The sequence below is a fragment of the Halichoeres trimaculatus genome, unplaced genomic scaffold (genome assembly GCF_033239565.1).
Source record: "Halichoeres trimaculatus isolate MK-OKI-2021-1 unplaced genomic scaffold, fHalTri1.1 fHalTri1_scaffold_23, whole genome shotgun sequence".
NCBI lineage: Eukaryota > Metazoa > Chordata > Actinopteri > Labriformes > Labridae > Halichoeres > Halichoeres trimaculatus.
In genome coordinates, this window is record NW_027437201.1 from 24717485 (window position 1) to 24743072 (window position 25588).

General features: G+C 45.2%; 1 protein-coding gene across 2 annotated transcripts in view; it reads right to left on the reverse strand.

Moving 5' to 3' along the window:
• grid1b (glutamate receptor, ionotropic, delta 1b) overlaps positions 1 to 17689 on the reverse strand; it is a 528466-nt gene extending 510777 nt beyond the window's left edge. The window contains exon 1 of one of the 2 annotated variants that reach the window (XM_074663093.1): positions 16495 to 17689. In XM_074663093.1, coding sequence (XP_074519194.1) covers positions 16495 to 16576 — 82 coding nt within the window. In that variant the 5' untranslated portion in view covers positions 16577 to 17689. The remainder of the gene's footprint in view (positions 1 to 16494) is intronic. The other variant, XM_074663094.1, reaches the window with a different exon arrangement.
• Positions 17690 to 25588: the final 7899 nt, after the last annotated feature.

Genomic DNA, 25588 nt, shown 5'->3' on the forward strand with positions numbered 1-25588 from the left:
CAACTCTGGAGCCTCTGGTGTCTCTGTGAGCTCAGGATCCAGCCTCCATGAGCCTCCCTGCAGCTCCCTGCAGCTCCCTGCAGCTCCCTGCAGCTCCCTGCAGCTCCCTGCAGCTCCCTGCAGCTCCCTGCAGCTCCCTGCAGCTCCCTGCAGCTCCCTGCAGCTCCCTGCAGCTCCCTGCGGTGAGGGGAGGAGCTGAATTAAAGAGGAGGTGCCTCCAAGACACATTTCCTCTCACAGATGCTATTCATCTTCTCCAGCTTCTCACAGATTTCTGCTTTAAATCTCTTTTTTTTTTCTATAAATAAACCCAAACACATCTCTATCAAAGCTTGATTTACTGCTGCAGTTTTTCAGGAGGACTTTAAATCCTGGTTTATGACGACACGGTGCACAGTTTGGGGCTGAATACAAATCCCCGTCCTGCTCTGTTGTAAAACAGGAACACGTACAAACCCATTCAACGACTTCACACTAAAGTTGTTCGAAAAGAATCATTTGACATTTAAGCATATACATTTTACTCCAGCGGAGCGTTTCTCCTGCATGCATTCAGGTGCTCTGAGTCTTTAAGGTCAAAATATTTTATTCTCCAGCCGAGCTGAATCTCTAATAAATGCCACAGAAACAGGAAAGTCCCCTTAAAGACTGCAAATAGCTTCAAAAGGCCACAGACTCCAAATATCACATTCACTCAAACACTCCTGGAGACACACGGGGTGGGAACTTTACACCAGCCTGCAGCTAAACATGATTTATTTACCTGTAAGGAGCAGAAACAGCCAGCTGAAGCTGCTAACCCTATCAGACCTCCCCGTTTCTTTCCTGGAGCCAACAACAGTCTGCAGCTCGGGGTCTCAGAGCTGGAACAGGCCGAGGACTCAGAGGAAGGTTTACAGGAGGGTTCAGGAGCTTACACCAGCTGAGGCCGTAAACTCTGACTTCTTACTGGAAGTATTAATCTAAGAAAAGCTTTATGGAGGCCACAACGAGCACTGGGCAACAATATTCTCAGATTTTATCAGGAGGAGCTGCCGTCGGCTGCAGCTGCTGTTTTTACGCTCTGCTTTGAAGGAGTAAAGTCCGACTGGCAGGAACAAAATTAAACTCTGAGTTTCTGAGCCAGAGGAGCCGGACTCTTTGACACGTCTGGTACGTTTCTGTCAAAATGCACAAAAACATTTCTGATTCTTCTGACATGGACAGGAGAAACTTTTCACTGACTTCATCTTCTACTTTGACTTAAGTCATCAAAACTTTATATAAGACTCCAGCTTCCCTATCAGATACAGTGAGGAAACTCTCATCACATTTATTTCCAAAGCTGCAATTCAAACAAAATTTCTCCCAGACATTGGTATTAACTCCAATAATCCAAATCACAACGTTCAGGTCCATAAATAATGATTATGGTGAATTAAGTACGATAACACAGGAAAAAAGTATTGAAGACGCTAACTGAGACTCATCTAATACTTAGTGGAGAAGCCTTTGTTTGCAGTGACAGCTTCCAGAAGCTTCTTGTATGTTTGAACTAATGGCCCACACTGCTCAGGTGTGATTTTGGCCCATTCCTCTGCACAGATTGTCTTTAAAACAACCCCATGCCATGATGCTTCACCTCCAAACTTCACTGTTGGTGTAGTGTTTTTTGGCTGATGTGCAGAGCCATTTCTCCTCCAAACATGGTCTGTAGAATGACAGCCCAAAAGTTCAGTTTTGGTCTCATCTGACCAGACAACATTCTCCCAGTATTCTACAGGCTTGTCAAGATGCTGTTTAGCAAACTTTAAACCAGCTTCAACATGCCTTTTCTTCAGGAATGGAGTCTTGCGGGCTGAGTGTCCATAGAGGCCATGGTGGTGGAGTACACTGCCTATTGTTTTCTCTGTAACAATTGTACCTGCTGCCTCCAAGTCTTTCTGGAGCACTTTCAGGGTGGTCCTTGGCTGGTTGAGTCCTCTTCTGACTATCTTTCTGACTCCCTGGTCAGAAATCTTCAAGGAGCTCCTGTGCGTGGCCTGTTGATGGTAAGGTGGTGCTTCTTCCACTTGTGAATAATGGCCCCAACGGTGCTGGCTGGAATATTCAGGAGCTTTGATATAAGTCTGTAACCAGTTCCATTCTGATGCTGAGCAACAATCAGGTTGTGAATGTCTTCAGAGAGCTCTTTGCCTTTACCCATCATGAGGTGTGTGCTATTTAACTGCTTGGTGAAAAAAACACCTTTTTTATAGGACCATCAATTTGCTCTAGCCCAGCTGATGTTGGTTTGCACTAATTGGAAGTTCAAGTAATAATTACTGACAGATTTCAGGTGGTATGGTGCATTTCCTGTCCAAAGTATTCAGCCTTTCCATGGTGTGTTCAATACTTTTTTTCCTGTGTTATCGTACTTAATTCACCATAATTATTATTTATGGACCTGAACGTTGTGATTTCTTTTCATGTGTGGATTATTGGAGTTAATACCAATGTCTGGGAGAATTTAGTTTGAATTGCAGCTTTGGAAATAAATGTGATGATGATGAAATACTTATTTTCCCCACTGTACATTAACTGGTGTCTAACTGTTAACCTATACATGCCGTTTAAAGTAACTTCATTTCAGCACCACGGACAGAGGCATGAAAGTTCAAGCATACGCTTAAAACAGCCACCACCCAAGATAAAGAATAAAATAAATGACATAAATGGATAAAATATTTCAAAATGTACAGAGAGAAGTTTGCTTTTATTGTTATTTACTGTTTTTTTCTTTTACATGCCTGTTGCATATCTGTAAAGTGTCTTTAACTTTGTCTGTTTGTTTTATGTCAAACTTGCTTCGTCAACGTAAACCTGTGTTTGTCATACCAATAAAGTTTTTTGAGTTGAACTGTATTAATAAGCAGGTCTATGTACTGTATAAACTCCAAACAGCTGGCTCTCATTCAGCACCACGGACAGCGACAGACCTGCAGCTCAGCCTCCGTGCGTCATTAACATTCAGCTCAGCACACGCGTGATCTGCTGACATGAGGAAAAGGATCCGGGGAAATGATTATGGATGATTTACATTTTTGACAGGCTGAAGCGATGGACAAATTTGCTGTGCTCTTGAAAAGATGGACGCTCAGAACCAGCTCGTCTGTGAGGAAGGGGAAATTAAATAAAGAGGCTGTCAGTCATCTTTACCACTGAGTATACAACAGGCCGCCGCTCATAAGAGCTGTTGATACAGGCTGACAGAGCAGGGCTCCACTCCTGCAGCGCTGCCAGGAGAATAACCTGACTCTCCTCCTTTCACACCTCCATCGCGTCTTTAATGGAAAGAAATGGTTGATTTCTGCTCTACAAGTCAATGCAATTATACCAACTGGCCTCCTTCTTTTCATCGCCTTTACACGGGAAATCCATTTCAACTACGGGGTTAATCAGAGGAAATACAGGAGGAGTGATCCATCTCTACGCTTCCCATGAGGCTCAGCGCTGCTCGGTTAAAGCACATTTAACAGGTCGCTGTGGTGGTTCAACATGCAAAAACACACATTAGTCTGTGTCCTGACATCTTACTTTACAGTGACACTGAGAGAGTATCCACAGAGAGACGAGGAGGAGGAGGAGGAGGAGGAGGAGGAGGAGGAGGAGGAGGAGGAGGTGGTGACCTGGAGCAGTCATGGCCCAGACAGGAATACTAACGACTGAAAAGACTCGCTGACTTAATTGGTATTGATGAAGTGTAATGAAAAAATCAGAGTTCCTATAATTGTTTTAGAGTTCCTGTAATCATTTTCTGTGTGTGGAAAAGTTATTTTTCTTATTAATGCTTTAACTAATTATATTTATCTCATTAGTTTTGTATTTCCATCTGCTTCAGACTTTATTTCATGTGCAGACATCTGCTCATCAGCTCATCTGACAGGGACAGTAATGTTTCTCCTGTTTAAGTGAAGCTCACACAGTCCTCGTCTCAGGTCGAGCTTTAAGGACACAAAACAAGATTTCAGACACTGATCAAACCTCCTCACTAATCTAACGTTCAGAGATTGAGGAGCGATGAGATGCTATCTGAAACCCTGGAGTCGGAGTCTGTGGGGTGGAGAGTAGGGCTGAACGATTTGAAGAAAAGATTGAATTGCGATTTTTCTGGCAGATATTGTGATTTCAATTCGATTCACGATTTTCTTCAAATCAAGCTTTGGGATATTCACGTGTAGGGCTGAACGATTTTAGGAAAAGATCTAATTTTTCTGGCAGATATTGCAATTCACGATTTTTAATCATCAATAGTGATGATAAATAATCGATATTTTCATCAACTTCTACTCCTAAACAGAGGCTTTGTGTTGTTGACCTGCTTACCAGCACGTTTAACATATAGATTGTCTACCAATTTGTAAAACAGAATGTGTTTAATACTTAACACAACAGATCCTGAGTCAGTCAGGAGTGCTGCAAAAAATTGCTGCTTTGGCGATCTCAAAATTGCATCGTCTAAAATTGCGATATCGATCTGAAAACGATAAATTGTTCAGCCCTAGTGGAGAGTTTCAGCTCAGCAGGTGCAGCAGAGCAGGAGCGTCTCTGAGTCCTGCTGCTAAAATCGACCACCAGGCTGGGAGCACATGTTTGGAGGATGTGGTGAGAAAAATAAATGTTGAAATGTGAAAATGGTGCAGCTCAAGGTGTCTCCCAGAAACAGCTCGCCTGAAAAACACATTTCTATTTTGGTTCAACTCGAGGAGAAGACGAACAAAACTTTACACAGATACTAATTAAAGTTTGACAAAACTATCCTGGATATCCTCCATTGTTTGTTTGGTTAACAAGATCTGAGATGTCTGAGGAACAGTGTGAGCTGCATTATCAGTAAATGTAGCATATTTAAGAAGTTTCACTTGTTTATGTTGAACACCAGTTAAACCAACCAAATATCTACACAGTCATTGTGTCATCATCAATTTGTTTTTCCTTCCTGCAGTTGCAGAAAACGTGGAGTCATATTGGTGTCAAAGCTCTCAGGAATTCACCGACACAGCTGCTCTAACCACTGCAGGAGGAGGACCAACCAGATATCACAGCTCACAGTAAATAAAAACTAAAGAACTCACTTCACCTGAGGTTTGTTGAGCTCAGAGAAACCATCAGCGTGTTCCAGGATCAGGATGAGGAGACAAACAAAGTCCATCCTTTCAGATCTGTCAGCTGCTCTGATCACTTTCCAAATGATGGAGTAATGTTTTCATCCACAGCCTGGGCAGGACATGTGTGAGTTGTTGAGTTCCTGAGTCTGATTTTTCCTTCTGTTAGAGCAGGAGGTCTGAGAAACCCAGGGACAAGTTTAACTCTTCAGCAACTTTCCCCCAGGTTTCCTCCTGTTGAACAGTCTGGCGGCTGCGCACTGCGCCAGCGTCATGAGGCACGACGAGACATGCTAACACCAACAGGAGCAGGTATCTACGTCACTCACATGTCTGTCAGTGTGAAGAAGGATCCAGAGTCTCACTCAGCCTGAGCGTATCCTCAGACAAACAGGAGGACTCCTCAGAGCAGCTGGATTAATCCGGATTATTTCATAAAAACAGAAATAAACGAGCGAGATGCTGGAGCCTGCAGCTGCTGCGTCACAGCTGATCACCTGAGATTGGCAACAGCTGCTACCTGCGTGACGCACTGAGGCTGTCTGGCGCGTGCCAGTGATGCGTGAGCACGCGGACACTGTTTACTGACATGCTGACGTCATTCAGAGACTTTTATTCAACCCTCTGTGGGACCTCGTTGCTCTCTAGGAAACAAACTCACTCTGGCTTTCACACAGTACAGATCAGAAAGACCTGAAGGAACCAATCACAGTGTTTGAATTTGTCACGTGACCCTCTGGAGGTCAGACTGAAGCTCTTTTTGCTGGAGTAACTTCTCCTGTAAACTTTCCAGTAACTTTTTTTACCGTTTCTTTCTCAGTTTGAAAAATTATTTCTAAAGTATTTTTATATTAACAGGTAACTCCACTTTATTTGCTAATTAATTCAAGGAAACATGTAAAAATACAAATGTTGCCCTGAAGGCAGCTCTGTCCCCTTACAGATTCACCATGAAAACATCTTTTTTTTTTTGTTACGTATTTGTTTATTTTATTTTATTATTTTTTTTTTTATTTTTTTTTTTTTGTCCTCTTCAGTTTTCACCTGGATGAATTCAGTGTTAGTTTTTTCAAAGTTCAGACTCACACTGTGGGCTCTGGTCTATTAGAGTGAACTTTGATCTAAATGGTGTTGCCTGTATGCAACGTTCAGGCATGAAATCTTATTTTTTTTTAATAGTTTTTTGTTTGTTTGTTTTTAAGTTTTCACACATTTTTATGGCATGCTTTGTAAACTGTTGAGGCCACTGTGTATTATTCATCTGTTTTGGAAAAAAAATGTGTTGAAATATGGATAATTTTTTTTTTTTTTCATCACTGATCATGATGGTACTGTGTTGCCTCAAGACAGCAAATCCACAAAAAATAAATCTAAAAAAAATATTTTTTGAGAAATTTATAGATGAAGTTTATTTAATCCTTAAGGAAAATAAATGAATAAATAAACACCTAAAAATAAAAATATTTACCCCCCAAAAATATTTTTTTTGATAAATTTTTTGACGTTTATTTGATCCTTAAGGCAAATTAATAAATAAATAAACAAAATAAAATAAAATACCTAAAAAATATATATATTTTTGATATTTTTTTTAGATAAACTTTATTTGATCCTTAAGGGAAATAAATAAATAAACAAAATAAAATATAATACCTCTAAAAAAAAAAATTGATAAATTTTTATATAAAGTTTATTTGATCTTCAATGAAAAATAAATACATTAAAAAATTAATAAATAAAATAGAAAACTTTTTTTCTAACTGGCATCACTATGGGTACCATAGAAGGGTAAAAATATTCATTTTTAATCCATAAAATGGAAATATATACACCTGAGTTACATCAGCACTTCCCCATTAACTGTAAAAACACAGCACAGGAGGTAACCACAAACACAAGGTGTGTGTGTGTCTTTTTTTTTCACAGAGTCTGCTTTGCCTGAAAAAAGGTGTCACTGTTTCTGTTTACCGATTCTGCAAACTTGAGGAGATCTTTAAGCAACAAACAACCTTTAAAACTGAACCAAACAAAAGACACAGCTGCAGCCATTAGTCAGTTTTTCCCTCCCAGCGATCGATAAAGTATTGATTCAAAGTTTGATTGTGAAGAACAATGTGAACAAACCCAAACAGGACTGATTCTCCTTCAGAGAGCAGAACAAAAACCCTTTTCATCAGGCCGGTTTAATCTGAGAGGCAGCGCCAGCACGAGATGAGCCGCTGCTGTCAGCCAGGAATTAGCTCTCATATTTACTCCGTGACTCTGTCATTCTCCTCCAGAGCCAGCTTTAAAAAGTGGAATCAATTATGTAAAGCTTCAAAATGTTCCAAACACAGAGTACAATAACAACATGATTTATCACAGCGTGAATTTAGGATGATGTTTCCAAAAACACAGAGGAAGAGGGAGCAGGAACAGGGCAGGATCAGCCGAGCTCTTATCATAATTAAACATCCAAATAAGTGACGTTCAGCTGCAAAACAAAGAGGAGTGTGGAGCAGAGCCACCGAGCTCAGCAGCAGCCTGCTCCTGTTTATGTATTCCTTCCATACCGACACAAAAATATGTCTCCGCTCCGTCAGACGTCATCAGCCGTGTGGAGCAGCCAGATTTAGTGCTGCAGAAATAAACCGCAGGAAGCCGCCTGGAGCTGAACTCCATCTTCAGCTTTTTATTTAGAAACACAGGAGCTCAAACACGAGATGTGAGCTCCTGAGCTCCTCCGCTCCTCGGCTCCTTCTTCCCGCTGACACACAGCCAGCAACCATCTGACCACCACTCCATGCAAATGAAACGTGCATCTGTTCAGATTACCTACACGACCGGCCACTTTGGCACACACAACCAACAATTCAACACAAGATGTTTTCTCCTCTGGAAGTAATATGATGGATGTTAGGATCCCTGGAGCTGCTGCAGCTGTTAGGGGAGAAAAAAGCAGCTTCTGGTACACACAGCTGGAGAGAAGCGAAAAGTTTAAATTAAGCCAGGAGCAAAGCGTTGTTCTGCAGAAATCAGGTCTCTTTGTGAGCTGCTAACAGGCTGGAGCTGTGTCTGCAGTATCTCATGTGAAACACGCCGCTAATCAGGCCACGCTTATTATCAAAAAGCTCCAGCTGGCAAACTTGAAGCAAGTCTTGGCTTAAGTCTGCAACTTGTAAAATTCATTAACGTGTTTTCTGCCAACAGTGGCCCAACGAGAGTCTGTGCATGTGGACATGGGACAGACGGCGTTTGGAAGAGGAAAGAGTAGCAACAAACTGAACAGAGAAGAAACAAAGAGGAGAAAATCTGCAGGACATGAGGTGACAACAGAAACACCACACACGTCTCAACATGCGGCGCCACTTCGCTCCGTGGAAACTCGGCCTGACACGCCAGACTGAAGTGTGAACCAGTCACTGGAAGGAAAGCCTCTTCAGCCTGTGGGAAGAGAGGAGGTTACTCCGGTCAGAGAGTCAGACCTGAATCTGCCGGGGATGCCCCACAGCACACGTCTCTGTGTGTGCGCTAACACCTGAGTGTCGCTCCGGTCTGAGCTGGGGCGTGAAACAAAAAGAGAATAAAAAGAGAAAGGGAGAAGTTAAAGCTTCTTCCTCTGGGGGATGAGACTTTTTACTTCTTCTTTAAAAGAGTAAAACTACACCAGAGACTCAACTTCCTCTACGTTTAAGGTTTCAGGCGTCTGACCTTTGAGAAAGGAAACAAAAACCTGAAATAATCTCACAAAAACTCAGTGAAAGATCAGAGCAGGTGGCACAACATGTTAAAGGTAAAGTCTGCAGGATTTTCCTAAAAGTAAAATGTCAACTTTTACAGGAATAATCCTGCTCAGTCGTCACCTCTGGGTCTCTATACATGTGTGTCAGTGTCTGTGTCGGCCTCAACCTCTGCCTGGATGTTGATGTTTTGGTTGTTTCAGGACGTTTGTAGGCGTGGTTACCTCAGCCAATAGCAAGTGGAAGAAGCTAATCAGAGCAGCGCTAGAGGATGTAGCACAGAGGACGAGGGTAAAGCTTAGCTCGACTTTCGCTCGCTTTCAGGAACTTGGAGAGCAGCACAGGACGAAGAGCAACATGAGCTAGCTTCTGCTAACCAGCTATGTGTCAAACACCCGCGGTTTGCTTGCACTAACATGTTAAGTCAGGTGCACGGCTCTCAAGTCTCTTCCTGGTAGAAACGTGATGCTACAGGTGGTTGCTGGGCTAGTGAGTGTGTTTACGCAGTCACAGTTGGAAGCTGTGGGTGGGATGCCACTGGTACGGTGGCCTGTAGGTGCCAGCTGATTTGCAAAAGCAACAACACGAATGCAACAGCTACAACAAAACAGAAGTTGGGAGGACAGTTTTCTCTAACGGGCACAGAAAAGTTGTAAAAGTAAGTCAACGATTGTTTTCTTTTTTTACTTTTGGCTAGCTTTAATGCTAACATTATAAATTCATACAGCTAATTATTAGATGACATACTTGTCTGGTAGATAAAGAAATAAAAGTAAAATGAAGGATATCACAAGGTGAGACCTCTACGAAGCTGTATTTATCATAGATGAAGTTAAAAAAGAAAATGATCTACTAACTTTCACAACTTTTCTGCGTCCGTTGAGATAGCTAACCTTTTAGCTAGGAGGAGGAGCCCAGATGAATGTTGTATTTACTGATTTATATTGAAAGTTGCTGCAGAGCCTACCTCTAAGGTGAAGACACTGAGTTTGGACCAACAGGTGTATCTCCAGGTGACGAACAGTTCAGTCAGGGTTGAACCGACCCACACAGACTCCGACTGACGAACGTTCACACACAGCTGCGGGTGTGAAATGTGATTTTTATAATCTGATGTCGCTCCCAGGTTTCTCAGAGACTAAATTCAGACAGGAGCATCACTCACACTTGTCATTTTGTTGCTGTGAATAAATCAAATTTAAAGATATTCAGTATCAGCACAAAACACTGCGTCTTGGCAGCTCCTGTATATCAAGATAAGGCTCAGCAGCGTCTCCAGGAAACCTGTTATTACTCAAACCAAGTCCTTTTCCCAGCTTCCCCTGCTCCCTCCCACACACACACACACACACACACACACACACACACACACACACACACACACCTCGCTCTGATTGTCAGTGTGAATTCGATGCAACACTAACGTTTCTTTGTGGAGTATTCGAATGCCCTGGAGGGGTCAAACACTCTGCTACACGCCAGGTTTATCTAATCCAGCAGCTGAGACTGCTGCATCATGTTAGGATGATGGCTCTGCCTCGGCGCCTGTGTGTGTGTGTGACTGTGACTGTGTGTGTGAGTGTGTGTGTGAGTGTGAGTGCAGGTGGTGGAGGTAAATGGCCTGGCTAAGCCTTTAACACAGGGAGCCTTTTGCGCCGCTCCCTAACCGGGTAACTTCATCTTATTTAGCGGCGGGGCAGGAGAGGCCGCAGCTGTTGGTGTGCTCTGCCAGCCTCCGCAGATTGGATTCCTGCAGATCGAGCCGGGCTGTGGATAAGCAGGACCCCCTCTCTGCTTTCTGCTGCGCCGGCATCGTAAATCATCCCCACTGGATGCCTGGCTCATGGGACGGGGTAATCTCTCCTCCTCAGGCTCCTTATGAAAAGTGACTTGTTATCCGCTGGGCCTGAGGGGCATTAGGGGACCTTCAGACCTGGAGAAGAGCCCACAGGGGACTGAGGAGCTGCAACCTGGAGGAGGCAGGAGCTGGAGGCTGACACAGACACGAACTGATTCATTTGTTCTGGGTTATTCATGTTCCTGGGTTTACTGTGAGGCCCAGGAACCTGAGGACACAACCAAAACCATCCAGCCTGGACTCCTCTCACCTGACAGGTGATAGCTGGACTAGATTAGCTGGATCAGCTCTTCCTGAATCCTCAGCTCTCAGACTCAGTGATATCCAAACAGGTTGACCTCCATCGCCAAGTAAAATCAACAGAAACTGATCCATGAGCAGAGTTTTCATCACTCTAAGGTTTACGCTGAGTCCATCCTTTGGCGCCTCATGCCTCTGAGGCTCCGCCCCCTCCACCCTCTCCACCCTGGAGCTGGAGCGTGGTCTGCTTGCTGCATCCAGAGCCTGGGTCCTTCCCTTTAACCAGCTGACAGCCCGACTCTGACTGACTCTGCAGCGCCACACGACACCCAGATCAGATGTGACAGTGTTCAGCGTGGGCCCCCAAACCCCTGCTCGAGCATCTGTCCCATTGCGCCGCGTGGCGTTATCGTCAGTGACATGTCCCGGTTTGGTTGTCCCTTCCTGTCTCTGCTCTCTGTGTCAGGGGGTGTCGCAGGGTGGCGCTGATGGTTGATCTCTGACAGAGCTGATGCAGTTGGAGCTCCAGTCGACAGGACTGAACCTCTGACCCCCTTTTCTCTGATTTTGTGCACCGGCTCTGTCGAGGTTCAACAGTCTGCTGGTTTTCATCTCATCCAACAACATCTGGTTTCTCTAATTAGCCCCGCCCCTCTGCTCTGCGCCTGAATGTGCAGGAATCAGTGCAGACAGCTGCTGCAGGGTTTGCTGGAGACCAGGGAGAGGAGCGGTGGTGGACGACCGACAGATTTGTCTGATTGAAGGTCAGAAGCAGGAGCAGCAGACAGGAGAAAACAGAGCTTAAATCAATTCTGGCCTTTAATTAAAGTCCAGAAATCAAGCTGTCAGCTGGGTCCACTCCTCAGATGATGGATGCACACAGGAGGCTGCTCATAGCCCAACAAGAGGAAGCTAAGAATTATCCTGAAAAGCAGACGAATAGCAGGTTGTCACACCTGAACAGAAGCTCCTGCAGACTGATGGATCTGTTTACAGACGTGTTCAGACCCGATCGAAGAGCCGAAGAGAAAACACCACAGAAATTTGTCTCTGACGCAACTCGGTGAAAAGTTGATGAATAATGTGCAGAAATTACAGGAGAAACAGCAGAGAGGAGCTTCAGGTGTGAGTGACCTGAGAGGAGATAACGCTGCAGATCATCAGGAAAGGGAAGTTCAGATTTTAGGATGCGTGTCAGGTGAACCAGGGAACAGACGAGCTGTGTGTTTGTGCTGAGACAGAAGCAGAGGAGCAGAGCTGCTCTTTAACAGCACAGTTCACTGATCACAGCAGCCTGCAGCGTGTTAGCTTGTTGTTCTGCACACGCTCAACCTGCGTGTTGGAGGTCAACGCTGTGTTGTTGTTAGAAACTCGCTCAGGGTGTCGGGGCGCAGGCTGAGCAGATGTTGAGGAAAAGTTCAGTTTCAGGATCAGTTTCTGCTGGATTCAGCCTCTCTGTCCCTCTCAACTCTTGACCTTTGTTTTCTCTGCGGTGAGCGACGGCTGGGTAACGGGAGGGGATTAGGGCCCCTGGAAAAAATACATCCAATTTTTTTTTTTTTTTACTATTTTTTCAGAACAATAGAAAGAAAAACATAGTAAATAAAAAACAATTTCAATGTTTTTTTTTATTATTTTCTTATTTTTCTTTTCTTTTCAGAGGCCCTGATCCTCTTCTGTACTGTGTAAACACCAAAAAGCCCGAGAAGTAAAAAAAGCTTACACACACGTTTTTGTCACAGTGTGCACATCAGCAGCGGCGTCATGGGTGGGCCCGACAGTCCCAGACCCACCTTAAACTTTTCTTGGAAATTATTTTCTTTATTTGTTTTTTTAAAAATCTGTTTTAAAGAGAAATAGTATAACATTTTGTCACTTTATGTTCGTTTCGTTATTGCCAGATTCTTCGTCTTTATAAAATGAGCCACGTTTGGCGAGCTTTGAGCCCGTAGGTGAAAAAGTTAGAGCGCTAGAGCTAGAGTTGTAAAGTTCATCAAATATTAAAGGATCAAATCTGCTTTAAAACACGCACAGTAACAGTTTACTTTATATTTACTAACTCCTGTAATCTAAGGCCCACCCACAGCTGGTTTGGCCCACCATACCCTGAAATCCTGGCTCCGCCCCTGGTGCTCATGATAGAAACTCTCCACTCCAGATGTGAATACTCCATCTTGAGCATTCATCGCTTCAACAATACGCCATCAAAGACTTCTTTGAGCTCTCCGCTCTAACATGCCATTAAAACAACAATGAAGCTCTGTAGCTGCTGCAGGTCTGAAGCTTTTATACGCAGACATAAAGCCTCTACAGGAGCGTCTGAGCATTGTGCCACAGGGAAGCCTTTGTAGCGTGGTGGATTACTGCGCCACAGAGCCTCAGCACACAGCCAGCAGAGTACAAACCCACAGACAACCTGTTATAAACACAGAGCAGACATAAAGAGGAGAGTATGAACATCTCTGCACTGAAATCTGAAACATGACGCAGAAAACACCAGGTCTGCAAAGACTCCAGCCTCCTGCAGCTGGATGAGGTTTCTCTGCATCACTGTGAGCTCACACACCTCCATCTGGAGACTGTGATCAGTGCACACACACACACACACACACACACACACACACACACACACTCTCACATGCAGCAGCAGCAGTGAGGTGTTGCAGCCTCTCCTCACACTCATACAGCAGAAAACTTAAATTCATGTTCATGCTTCAATCGAATGACCACAGGCTCCCCGAGAGGCCGGGAAATTACTCAACCTCTCAGTGAGAGCTTGTTCTGAAGCCACAGACGCAACAAGTGTTTTTATACCTGCAAAAGATCACACACACACACATACACACACACTCATACACACACACTAACACACAAACCACAGCACAAACCGCACTGTGCTACGCCCGACAGGAGGAAGCAGAGATTTTTTCAGGGTGATTTTTTGTTGTTGAGCAGAATCATTAGAGCTTTTCTTTCTCTCTGCAGAGCTGCAGGAACATTTCTGTGCTCACACCACTCCACCGCCAGGAATATTTGCACAAAATACAGGTTTGCACATGAGTGAAGCAAAATTGCTCCAAATCACCCCCCTCACACGTTTCACCAAACATCTCTGATGATGCATTCACCCACACGCCTCTGAAATTTAGCAGGAGCATTCATGGAGCCGGCACCTGCTGGAAACACTCCTGGAGTGTTTCCATAAAACCAAATGTGCCTCTTCTGCTGGAGTGAGATGGGTTTTATCTCATCAGACGTCATCAGAGGAAGAATATCTCTTCTGGGATCCTCTCAGAGCTTTGTCAGAGAGCTCTGAGTTTCCCTAAAGGTGTGGCTTTAGCAGCGTAGTAAGTGAAACGTTCAGGTTATAGTTTGCCCCAAATTTCATATATCTGACAGGAGTCTCTACCTGAGGGGATACAGGAGACAAAATGAAGTTATCATCATGGAAAGTTGGCCTTTCTGGGGATAAATCTATTCTAGTCCAGGAGAAGTTTAAACTTTAACGTACGGCATCATTTCATGTGCATCAAGTGGCTTTTACAGGTTGTTAACTCTTCTCTTTGAGCAGTTTAACCCTTTGATGCATGCCTCTAACTTTCCAAAGAAAAAAATAAATGATTTGAAAAAAATAAAAAATAAAAAATAAAAAATAATTTAGAAATAAAATAATAATTAAAAATAATATTTAAAAAAATATGATAAAGAATAAAAAAAAATGTAAAAAAAAAAAAAAAAAAAGAAACTTAGAGAAAAAATCACTGACAGAGGGTTAAGATGTGAAAAAATAGCTGAAATCCATCTTTATCAAGTGGTGTTGATTTTAATTACTGCATTATTTGCTGATAAACCCTGCAGGCAGAGGATGAAGAGCACCCTCATGGTTTCATGTTCATGTCTGGCTCCAGCTCCTGGCTTCGCCTCCCTCGTTTGTTGTATTTACTGTTCTGTGTTCCCATTAATCCCCCATCACTGTTCTCTGTTGTTTCCATGTGCAGGCTGGATGCAGATTCCCCCCCAGGGACGGAGAAGTATCCATCCATCTGTGGATCCTTTCATCCCTCAACCACACTCAGAAGAGCCCGATAACACTACCAAAATGTTAGCAAGCAGTGAATCACAGGTAGACCTGAGCAGGTGAGGAGTAAGGAGGCTCCTCCAGCTCCTCCTGCTCCTCCTGCTCCTCCAGCCCCACAGGGAGCTCAGATGTTAACATTCAGAGCAGTGACTGGGCTCTGGAGTTAGCAGTCATCTGCTGTGCAGGTGCTTTGTCATTATTACATGTTGCAGCTCATAAATCATGTTTATCAAACTCAGCCTGACACCCTCCCGTGATGGAGCTGCTGCAGTTTAGGAGCAATCTGTCACCGTGTCTTTCTGCAAAACCAAAGCAAGCCTGCTCCTATTAGCTGAATGGCTCTGACTCCCCCTTCCTCCCTCCTTCCTCCCTCCTTCCTCCCTCCTCCCCTCCACCTCTCCTGGCTGAGCCGTGCAGGCCACCGCAGTGCATCCACCAGCCGGCTTTGATGGTGTGAGCTGCTGCAGAGATCTGAAGTGTCAAGCCCTTGGAAAGGTTTCTATATTTAAACTGGATCCTTTCGGGATGCAGGATCTCCAGAATCCCATCAAGAGGATCTTCAGAGAGGAGTGAGCCCTAATTGAGGAGAGGAGGAGGAGTGTGAGGCTATGATCTCCTCATCTTCCTCCAAATCCCCCCGATCCCCCTCTCTCTGAGCTCTCTGCTCCTGATTTTGCGTCAGAAAGTGCGCTGGCTGCGCTGACAGGAACCAGAGGACGCGGAATGAGCAGCGAGTGGAGCTCACCAACTGCTTTTTGGGCTCTGCGATGTTTCAGAGCTCGAACAGTCGCCGTTTGTCCCCTTTGTCATCTCCCCCTCTGGCAGCCTTGATTAAGATTTCACTCACGTCCAATTCAAAGTTCAGGCTCAGAGATGAGAGGAGGTGAGAGAGGGAGAGGGATGGAGGAGTGGGAGGAGGAGGTGGGATGGAGGGAGGATGGATGGATGAAGCGAAACCCTCCAAACACCCACGTCGGGCCGGTTTCTCCTGCCAGCCTCTGGTTTCCTGCGTGTGAATGAGGATCGACACAAGCCCGGGAAGGAGGGGTGAGGGTGGAGGGGTTTGGATGGAGGGATGGAGGGAGAGGTGGAGGGCTGGTGCGGCGCAACACTTTGCGGTCACTTCAAGCAGGATGTGCTGCGTGCGTCTGAGCCTGGATGCAACAGCCTCACGGTACCCCGGATCCCTGGTTCCGTGGATCCGTGGATCCCTGGCACGGATCGGAATGATAATCAGCTGTGAGCTCGGGTGGAGGAGGGAGGGTGTTTGAAAATCGGTGCATGCACACACTCCTTATTCAAATACATCCGCAACTCAACTTACACACACACACACACACACACACACACACACACACACACACACACAGTTATCCACCCGCACATCGGGAGGGAGCTGCACAGACCCGGGGCTCGGAGCCGCCTCAGCCCAAACCCCGCACAGCGCAGCCAAAACGAGCCCGGCTGGGGTCTTACCAATGTGAATGATGGAGTCGGCGCTCACTGTGTTGCATTGCAATATCCACAGGGAATAAAATAACAATGTCAGCATTTCCATCTCCAGTTTGAGCCAAAAAGGCGCATCCACGGATCCACCTCGCTGCTTTTGGCGTTCTTCTCCAGTGATGAGCAAATCCAAAATAAGCGTCGGTGCGTAAAAGCGGCAGCAGCAGCAGCAGCAGCAGCAGCGAGGAGCAGTGCTGAGTGAAATCACCACCGAACAGTGAGAGAAAAACAAATCCCAGAGAGCAAACTGTTGGCCAGAGTGCAGAGGAAGAAAGGGCAGAGGAAGAAGAGGAGCAGAAGCTTCCAGAGCTCCGGGAGGAAGCAGCCCGGTGAGAGCGGAGGGACGGAGCACGGGAGACACCGGGGGTTTGATTCAGAGGCTGAGATCCGCCAGACGAGCAGCTCTGACTCTCTACCTCCGAGTCTGAGACATAACACACTGCAAACTGCGGAGGAGGAGGAGGAGGAGGTGGAGGAGGAGGAGGGACGCTCTCTCTCACTTTCTCTGTCCCTCTATCCCTCTCTCTCTCTATCCCCCGACCCACGTGACTGCAGAGCCTCTATCTACGGCGCTGGAGCCCGAGCGGAGAAACGAGAGGCGAGGGATGCTGATGGAGAGATGGAGGATGGATGGGGTGGACGGGAGCCGGGGCGCGCCGCAGAGGAGCCGGGTGCGGCGGTGCTGGCGTCCCGGACGGACTCTGGCTGGGGGGGCAGACCTGGAGCTGGAGCGGGGCAGACCTGGACCTGGAGGGTGCGGGAGGCTGTAGCTGCTGGTGAAAAACTTGCGACGGCCTGACGCGCTCTCCTTCCTGCTGAAGTTGGCTCATGCAGCGCGGCAGGAGGACCCTTCACCGCTGCAGCGCCGCGCTGCACCGAAGCTGTTGCATGTTCTGGATTTACTCCCTCTGCTGCAGAGACGCAGCCGCGCTCGGTGTGGTGATTTCAGCAGCCGTGCGTAAAATCCAGACCGCTCCGTCTCCTCTTCGGGGGATGAACGTGGACGCCGGAGGAAGTGTGACCCGGCGTGAAGCGATTCTCGCCGCTGGCTGCTTGGAGAGGTTGTGGATGACGCACAGCGCACGGACAGGAAACAGGGAACATACGAGAAGGTTCCACTGAACCCACGGTCAGTCCGGACAGGTGAACCTCTGCGTGCGTAACCGCAGCTGGATGGGATGGTGATGGTGAGAAGTGGGTTTTGGCATCGCCCTGTGCGTAAAACCGCCTCCACACTGCACTGAGGGTTTCCACGACAGGGTAAGATAGAGGAGGCAAGAGGAGGCAGGAGGAGGGTGAATTAAGACACCTCAGCAGAGGAGAGGAGGAGAGGAGGAGATGTGCAGCTCGTTATGCGTAGTTTCCAACAAGTCAGCAGCAGTGACTCTCAGGTCTCACTCTGCAGGCTCCTCTCCTCCTCTGCAGCTCTGACTCCACATGTTTTATCATAAAGTGTAAGAAATGTCTCCTCTGCAGCTGCTAGCTGAGTGAACCTCCATCATGAGCTGTGGGTGTGTATCTGTGACGTCTCTGACCTTTACCATGATGTCATTCCAGATGTTTCCCCATGTGTGCAGGAAAAAGCCAAACCAGAGATGAGCTCAGAAGCCTGACTCCTCAAACTGAAGAAGCTTACTAGGCCTGACCTTACAATTAAAGGATATTTCTTGCGGATGAACGTGACTCAGAAATGTCTTTTAATTGTTTGGCCAAGTCTAGTTCGGCGAGAGTCGTGGGATCAACGTGCAGAGAGTTTCACCAGCACCAGCCGGAGCAGACAGCTCCTTCCCCACCATCAGTCAGCTCTTCCTACGGAGTCCCAGGAGGGACAAATGGAGCTAGCTGAAACATCTGTAGAGGAGGAAGCTGGCACTGGTAGAAGTGATATTTTCCAAAAGTGTTTGTCTTGTTTGATGAAAAATTCAGCAGCGTCTCTGGAAATTAGGACACAGAGACAGAAGTTTGAGGCTGTCAGAAAAATGAGAAATCGAATGTTTACTCACAGATCAGGAAGAGCTGGAGGTTAAAAAGTCAGTAAACAGCAAAGAGACTGTTTTAATTCACTACTTACATGCATAAACATTGACTTCAGACTCTTATTTTTCATGTTTTCATGAAATAATTTGTCTTATTCTGACTTCTTAAGCGATATTTCAATGGAGTGTGCCAAACTGTCAGCTGAGCTCACGCAAAGTGTGAGTGAGTTTTCTCAAATGTTGTGCTTCAGTGTATTTTTTTATGCTCTGAAATGATCAATAAACCTGTTTCCAAACCTGATCTTTGTCCTGTTACCTGAAGTTTGACTCCACACCAAGAAAAGCCAAGAAATACTTTATTATTCATGTTTTTATTGAAACGACACACACGGGTTAGGACTTAAACGGATAGAAACAAACACATTCGCAACAACAGAGCGCATAAAGGTTTACATTTTCCTGTAAAGGGGTAAATTTGGTTTCAGAAAAATGGCAGAAACAAACAATATTTCTCACATTTCTCACATTTTAACCATCCATCAAATCCAAACCAGTCAGATGACCTCAGGAGAGGAGGATCTGACCTCACAGCTGCTCCTGAACCGTTTCAGACTTGAACTTAGAGTCGTTCACTGACTCATGTGTGAGCAAACACCTGAAGAAGCAGCCAAAGCCTTTTTTTACTCCTCTCTCCACGAGTGATCTCTGAGCGACAGGCAGGTTAGAAATCTTTGATGATCCAGAGACGTGGAGAGAGATCACGGCATCATTATGATCAATCTGTGCAACACGAATCCTTTTTTATCACTAACAACACACCACCACTCAGTGTGTGTCTCCTACACACTCAAACACTGACTGTGTAGCAGCAGCAGAGGCAAAACAGGCAAACTGGTGGAGTACAGCACCTCCTCCTGGTGTCAGGCTGTTACTGCAGGGCTGGAGTGAACAGTTGAAGAAGAGGATGACTATGAAGCTGCTGTTTGCAAACATGTGTGAGCAGATTTTCTCTCTTTAAGCTCTTCAGGATATTTCACGCTCGGCTCCCTGCAGAGCCCGTTTCCTGCCGAGATGAAACCACCTGGTTGCAAACGTGGAGCTCCCTGAGAAGATTTATGAAATGCATGATTATTTTAGGAGATAAAGAGACTGTTTCTCCCTGATAGAGAAACTTTATCTCCATCTCCTCCTCGTTAACTCATCGTGTGCATCGGCTCAGGGCCAGCTGACGCACAGCTCATCTGAAATCTGCTCAGAAATCACCTCCTCACCCTGAAAAGTAAACCCCTCTGACTCCCTCCTTCCATCTGTTTGTGGCAGTAACTCCAGCGTGGATGACGGTCTAACTGCATCCTCATCTCTCCGGTTTAACGGGCTGTCAGGGAGCATCACTGCACGCCGTCTACCTGTGCATGTCACACGCTGACGACACGCGTGTGACGAGGAGGCGTCCATAACTCAGTGAAAGAAGAAGAAAACCTGATGTTCAGCTCAGAGACTGAAGGAGGAAACATTTGGCAGGGGAGTTAGTGGCAGAGCAGCGTGATCAGCTCCCAAACTCAGCAGAGATGATGAGGCGACGAGGCCGAGCTGCTGGAGACAGATCACATCACATCCATCAGCAGAGAGACGGCTGACGAGGACAACGAGACTTCAGGAAACGCATCACAGCCGTAAGTGTTTAGGAGTTAATGTGTGTGTGTTTCTGTGTGTGTGTGTGTGTGTGTTTCTGTGTGTGTGCAGGGCCAGAGTCTCTATAAATACTCCTGTCAGTGTCACTCAGCCTGTTTCATGTATTATTTTGAGTAAAATCCAAAATAAATAATTCTGCTTGATGTCAAAAAAGATTTTTCTGATGTACTGTACTCGTCTATTTTAGGAAAGGCAGGAATCAGAGGTCCTCTTCTTCTTCTTTTCTTCATCTTCTTCTTCTTCTTCTGTGAGCAGTTGCTCTATTTTGGTCTGACTTGACGCTCCGTCCCCTGGAGGATGATCTAAAAAAAAGGCGCCGTTTGAGGAGCAAATATCACGTCTTTTAAACTCCTCTGAAAGTTGAAAGTTTTGCATATTTTCAAGGGCACTTGAGCGCACATTTTTGTCCCCCAAGAGGGAACTTTATCATGACAACCAGCCAAGGGGGGAGTTTAGTGTGTTTTATTAGCTCACAAGGCACTTAAGCAAGGGTTTGGGCTTATAAGCAAGCAACTTGGCGTGCAGTTTTGCCTCCCAACAGGGCCCTTTAGCTCCCAAGAGGTGCATTTCTGTGCTTTTTGGCCCCCTAGTGGACACTTTATCATGTTTTAACCATCCAAGCGTTCTGGCTTGAAAGACACTTTAGCGCACATTTAAGCTCCAACAAGGACACTTTAGCGCGCATTTTTCAACAACTAGGTCACATAAGGGAGGCGACTGCACTGCTGCCACCTTAAATTTCTTGTGAACATCAAACGGTTTCACCAAATATAAAGTGTGTTTACATAAATTATCTTCATCCGCCGTGCGATAGGCCCCGGGTTTGAGGATTATCTTTCTCTGCAAACAGGAAGAGGAAACTGGAAAAGACTGGCATCCACTGGTTTGCTCTCCAGCTGCACCCACTTCATCCAGGTAAACATGTCCAAATCTCTCTTCTCAGGTGTTCCTCAGGGCTCTGTTCTTGGTCCGATCCTTTTCATAATCCGTCTCCTTTTGGCCAAATTCTAAGTCGATACAAGGTTCGATTTCACTGCTATGCAGACGACATTCAGCTCTACCTCAGTCATTCATGTATCTGTGTTTACGTCTGGGAAATCCTCAACATATCAGGCGTCAACGAACCAAGAGCAACAGCCAGATGCTCCCTCCATAAACTTTGACATGTACAGCTAGTGCAGAACTCTGAAGCCCGGATTATCACCAGGACCCCGTCTTTCTGCTCTGCATCCAGGGCCGGTCCTTGGCATAGGCGACCTGGGACGCCATCTGCTGGTGGGGGCGCGAATAAACATCTGTTTGGTGTTCATTTGCTGGCGTGAACTAAAAGAGGAGGAGGGATGTCTGACCGATGCAGACTTGTCTCTTTTATTGCTGGACTTGTAAGAACTTGTTGATTGTTTACCGTCTGTTTACAGTATTCTGGAGAACGTAGCAGTGTGTAGTTTTGTTTAGATGTATTTCAAGTGTGTGATGTCACCAGCTCGTGGTCGTCTTTACTTTTACTCACTTCATCGCTTCAACAGGACGAGCGCAGGGCGACTTCACTGTAATAAAACCAGTTGAACTTAGTGATTTTAAACATCGTCGTTTAGTCTAAATTAAATAAACGACCTCGTCTCTGTCCGTCCTGCAAACAGCCGCTGAAGACAGAAGAAAACTTCTGAGTGACGTCCTGGTTTCTGTGATTCACCTACAAAACAAACACACGCGACCAGCAGATCTGTACCTTTACGGCAGTATGCAGCGCTAGTGCTTATGGGTAGTTGAGTTCTCTTTCTGGTCCGGTTTGCCTTGGTTGTTTTGTTTTGTTGATTATTTTAATGACAGGAAGTGGGATGTTCCCATGTTGTTGGTTCTAAATATTCCAATGTTGTGCATTTTTTGCTAATTGCACTGTTTTGAAAAGTTTTAAGATTTGCTGTATTGTTCTGTTTGTAAAGTTTTTGAAGTAATGAAGAATGTTTATATGTGTTTATCAGGCGTACACATGGCGTGTTACAGGCGTGACGCACGTTTCAATTCGAGAATTAAATGCAAAGTGCTCCAAAATCTTCAGCTGTTCTTTGTGCTGTCTGTTTTCTGCACAAACAGCAGAAAAACATGAGCAGTGATGTTAAACTGCTGAAAAGGACACTTCAGCTTCCTTAGCATGATGCTAACAGAGCACTATGGTAAACCTCATAGGCAAAGGGAACTGCTTGCAGAGTTAGCTTCATGCTTTTTCATCTCAAACTAAAAATCAAAGATGAAAACATACTGTCTTCATGGACTCTTTCAGGGTTGATCAGTCTTCACCTGTTTTTAATCGTCCTTCATGTCCACGCACGCAGAGCAAACGTCTCATCAGTGATTTCAATCCCACCGATTGGCTAAAAAACCCTGCTGTAAGTGTTCAGCAGCTCTCTGCAGCCGCTCCTCAGGAGAAAATCAAGTTTCAGGATGGCGAGGTCGTCTGAGAGGTCAGGGTCTTATCTTTATTCATTCAATGCAAAAAAAAGTGTTTTTACCTCATCCAGCTGTCCTTCAACCGAAGGCAACAGGTAGGGCTCATCTGTCGATACTCGGGATGCTGGATGAATATTGTGTCCTGAATTTTTAAGCAGCTGAGATCTTCAGAGACTTATTCAGAGCATAAACAGGTCATCATCTGTTGGAGGCAGCGCAACATCTTTACGCTTCATCCTAACTCCAAAGACGGGAGACAGGCCGTCTAAAGACTCACATTCTGACAAGTTCAGCTCCTGATTTCTCTCCTGTTTCTTAATCGTTTGGGGAGAGAGCGGCTTTAAAGATGGAGGGGTGAAATGAGGTAAGAGAAAGACGAGCTGTAAGAAAGAAATCAGTTCGATAAAAAGAGATGTGAGACAGGACTGTGGAGGATTGCTCGTCCTTGGCTCGGGTAAGTCTTTTGTGTGGCGTTCGATCTTTGCTTCCCGGCGCCGTTTGCCTCCATCTGTTTGGATGTTAGAAAGTTGTTTCTTTTCTGATCAGAGGCCGAAAAAACGAGAACGTGTCCGACTGTGGGCAGAGGAAGCTCGAGATCTGACAGCTCGCTGCGACGGCCTCAGAAACCTCCAGAAACCTCCAGAAACCTCCGTCTCTCACTGGGAACATTAAGATAAACTGCTTCACAGGGCTTTAATGAAGCTTCATGCACGTTCCTGTTCTTCATCATAAGTTTTACGCTGCTCTTCTTTAACGTTATCACTTCCCCATCAGGCTCCGATCTCTGAATCAGGATGGATTTCAGCCGTTTGCTCGTTTCCCGTCGCTCCCCTCATGAGTAATAAAACCAATTTTTATAAGAACAATAACCGGCTCCAGCTTTTTCTGCCAGACGCTCATTCATCAGAGTTTCTCGACCCAACTTTTAATTTGCTTTGATGAAGAAATGAAGATGAAACGAAGTTGTTCATTGTGAAGAAATTGTACTTCATCATGTCGCTGATACTCGGCACAGACACACTCCCTCTCGGCCCGCTGACAACCGTCCACACACTCTGACTGTGATTCAATTAACGTCAGCGTGCACGCTGCTGCAGACTGATAAGGGAGCAGAGAGCGGCCATGACGGTCTCACACAGAGACACACACACACAGAGCTGCTACAGGCCTGACACACACACACACACACACACACACACAGTCTGAGAACATATAGAGCCTCTTCTCCAATAAATTCAGACTCATAATTCATTCAGATGAAAGCATAATTCTTCATTTATATTCAGAGTCTTTCAGCGTGAGTGAGAGCAGCACAGACAGAGCTCAGAGTCACGTTAACATCCATCAGCTGGTCTCACACGTTGTATGGAGGAAAGTTTTAATGATCCACTTCCTGTTCACCCCACAGGACTCCATCCTGAGTCCCTGGTTCCTCTCAGTGGTTCCTGTCCCACGTTACACTCAGGGTCAGACGCTCACGCTGAAAACCAGGAGTGGTCCAGTTTGAGTGGTTTGGGTCAATTTTGACCAATAAAAGCGTCTTTACCAAATCTTAAACTCCAGATCCTGTCATCAGTCTCAGTAACACACGTCACATAAATAAATGTTTCATTATTTCTATAAAAATAAGTTTCAGAGAGTTTACTTTTGAAGTTTAAGGACTCTTATTAAACAAGAACACAGAACGATGTCTTGTTTCACTTAAGACATAAAAACATTAAAGTGTCACGGTTTAAATATTTCTCATTGAACTCCTGGAACTGTTGGACTTTTATATAAACATGTAAAACCATTTTTAATAATCTAAGGCCTGGACCACAGGTCTATGGATATTTTTTTGACTAGATATCTTTGTCCTCGTTTGGAAATAAATATCTCTGTCCATAAGAAGCAGGAAAACTGAAAACGATCTCCTCTGACGCCTGCAATGCCACACCTGGCTGATAGGTGGCAGATTAGCAAAATGTGAAAACCATAGAAGAAGAACGTTATGAGCATGTGCAAAAAACAGGAAGAAGAAGCAGTCAACGGAGTGAGGAGATGGTAAAAAAAACTTAACATTTATTTGTAGAGTTGTAAGGAGGATAAAAAGTGCAAAGAACAGAAACAGCGGTGAATGTCAGCCATCGTTCTTCTTGTTGGCAACCGTTGCTACAGTAACTTGTTGCTAGGCGCTTGAGGTCATCTCATCAACACCAGCTCCGATTAACACCTCTACAGCGATCCACTCAACTGGATATTTTATCATTTCTGGACAGAAAAATGTGCGTTTAGGATTAAATCCGGTAGCACTTTAGATTACAGCCCGCGTCTTACAGTGTAGTTTCCCGTCTCTTACAGTGTAGTTTCGTCAACTGTAGGGGTAACTCTCACACATGTATCTTGACATTTTGCGGTACCTATCGGGTAGTTACGCTCTCGTCTTACAGTGTAGTTTCCCGTGTCTTACCATGAACTTGTCAAAACAGTGTAATTTTCCTGGGCATATGCTTTTGCTGTTAATGTGCCACTTCCTCTTAACAATTAGTATGGTGAATAAAGTAGACCAATGATGAACCTAAACACTGTAATGTATTGATGAGTATGTGTTTCACACAATAATGATAAGACTTGCAGATGTAAAAAAAAAAAAACTTTATTTTTTTTAACACACAGAGACCCCACATAGTAATTCACCTTTTAAGTAACCCGGCCATTAAGTTAACACTTGCCTCTGCTTACTGTCTAACTGTCGAGTACTTCCACTGCGACTACCCACTACTTTACCTGTAACTACTGGTCAACAACTGGAACCGGGCTGGATTTTAAAGTGCACACTTGTTGGCTTGACTTACAGTGTAACTACCCACTACTTTACCTGTAACTACTGGTCAACAACTGGAACCGGGCTGGATTTTAAAGTGCACACTTGTTGGCTTGACTTACAGTGTAACTACCCACTACTTTAC